This window comes from Vollenhovia emeryi, unplaced genomic scaffold, assembly GCF_000949405.1.
Source record: "Vollenhovia emeryi isolate VEMERY1.0 unplaced genomic scaffold, V.emery_V1.0 DF939255.1, whole genome shotgun sequence".
In the NCBI taxonomy this organism is placed as follows: domain Eukaryota; kingdom Metazoa; phylum Arthropoda; class Insecta; order Hymenoptera; family Formicidae; genus Vollenhovia; species Vollenhovia emeryi.
The window spans coordinates 1-1,864 of NW_011967111.1; the positions used below are offsets into that span (position 1 = coordinate 1).

The 1,864-nt window shown below is 39.8% G+C and overlaps 1 protein-coding gene across 1 annotated transcript in view; it reads left to right on the forward strand.

Annotated features, from left to right (window-relative positions):
- Positions 1 to 6: 6 nt before the first annotated feature.
- The window catches only part of LOC105559777 (RNA polymerase II-associated protein 3), a 5,288-nt gene continuing 3,430 nt past the window's right edge, over positions 7 to 1,864 (forward strand). The window contains exons 1-5 of the mRNA XM_012008346.1: positions 7 to 298; positions 899 to 1,015; positions 1,105 to 1,334; positions 1,421 to 1,628; positions 1,696 to 1,862. Of these exons, the coding sequence (XP_011863736.1) occupies positions 155 to 298; positions 899 to 1,015; positions 1,105 to 1,334; positions 1,421 to 1,628; positions 1,696 to 1,862 (866 nt within the window). The 5' untranslated portion in view covers positions 7 to 154. The remainder of the gene's footprint in view (positions 299 to 898; positions 1,016 to 1,104; positions 1,335 to 1,420; positions 1,629 to 1,695; positions 1,863 to 1,864) is intronic.

Genomic DNA, 1,864 nt, shown 5'->3' on the forward strand with positions numbered 1-1,864 from the left:
AACCAAACGCTACCGTGGTCGCGAAACGAAAAAACGCCTCATGTCTCCATGGTTCTCTCCTGTGTGCTCCTGTGTCTCTTTACTCTTTGTTCTAACCCAACTTTCCACCTTTGGCGAGCAGAGTACTGGACACGCTTGTTGATTTCTCGTCATCATGGACGTTGACAAGTCGATACTGTTGCAGAAACAGGTGCGGGATAATTCCGAGGACTTGCAGAGGGAATTCCTGGACTTGGGAAATTGGGAGGCGCAGATGAAACGCAAGGAGCTGGAGATACTGAATGAGCGCAATGAACAGGTATTCTGAGATAATGCTGAGAAATAAAAATAATAATACGAGTTTATCAATCTCGGGACTTTGAGAAGAGAAAGATTTAAATATGAAGAATGCTAAATGTAGCATCAGAAAGATGTTAATATGTAGCATTTTAAATAATTACAAAGAAAATCGTTTATCGATTTGAATACGTGAATTTGCTGATGTAATTCCACGTGTAAGAAAACTGCGTTATGTCCGAAAAAAGGACATCGGCGCGTAGAACCAATGTGGAAAGAAACGGCCCATACAGCACCGAAGCTTTCAGAAACATTGCAACATTGCGACAATGTTTTCCGAAATGTTTCTGAAAGCTTTGGTCCTGTATGGGCGTATATAGATTCACGATTTTCGGGGAAAATATAAGATTCACAAGTTGGGCTACCTACATCCTGCCTTGTGACCTAACTGGCGTGTTCTCGCATGTTGTTTAGTTTTAGATAGGGGTCTTACTTGAAAGTTTGTTATTAAATATAAACGTTAGGTTTCGAGAAACGTAATGCCGTTGGTTTAAACGTCGGCTGTCTCGGTGTTTTTTATTTATTTAACTTGTTAAATAGTGATACGTGTTATACATTCCAGCATGATGTACCGCCAGTCAGAAGCAAGACTAAGAAGAAATCTGTAGCGAAGGAGGACAAAATATATCCAGAATGCAAACGGTTAAAACCGGATGAGTTGTGTGATAAGTTTGTTGATGTAAGTGATGTTATTTACATTAAGTTACGCAAGCTCTCGAAGCTCGTGTCTCAAGGCTTGAAATATATTTATGATTGCAAATTACACAGAGGGAAATATGCAAGGAAAAATCGGACAAGTCGGAGATGGGACCCTTGTCCAGAGAAGAATTGGAGAACAACCACACCAAAGCCCTGGAGTACAAGCAGCAGGGCAATGATTTCGTGAAACAAAAGAAGTGGGACGAAGCGATCGCCTCGTATGGCAAGGCGATAAAAATTTTCCCTTACGACGCTATCTTTTATGCTAATCGCGCGCTATGTTATATGAAACAAGACAAGTAACTTTTGCATCTTAAGAGTATAATAAACGAATCACATTCATTTCTATTACATGTAACAGCTGCTAAATGTTGCCACGTTGCAGCTTGTATGCGGCAGAGGCGGACTGCTCGTCCGCCATACAACTGGACAATACTTACATGAAAGCTTATCACAGACGAGTGATGGCCAGACTAGGATTGGACCAATACAAAGAGGCAGAAGAAGACATAAACAAGATTTTACATTTAGAAGATCCCTGTAGCAAAGAAACCAAGTTCTTGCTTCGTCAAATCAAGAAGCAGTTTGGAACCGTATGTATCCTTTATTATTATTGAGTTAACTTGATATTTATGACATTGTACATTATCTTAATTGTAGATGGTTATAGCTGAGACAAACGTATGTGCAACTGACATATCTGATCGTGACAAGTCAAATCAAAAAGTAATTTATGCTAAGAAGGATAAAGATGATGAGAGAGGCACAGATGGAGATAATACTGTAAAATCATCAACCCCAAGCGTAACAGAACCAGAGAAAGATCAGT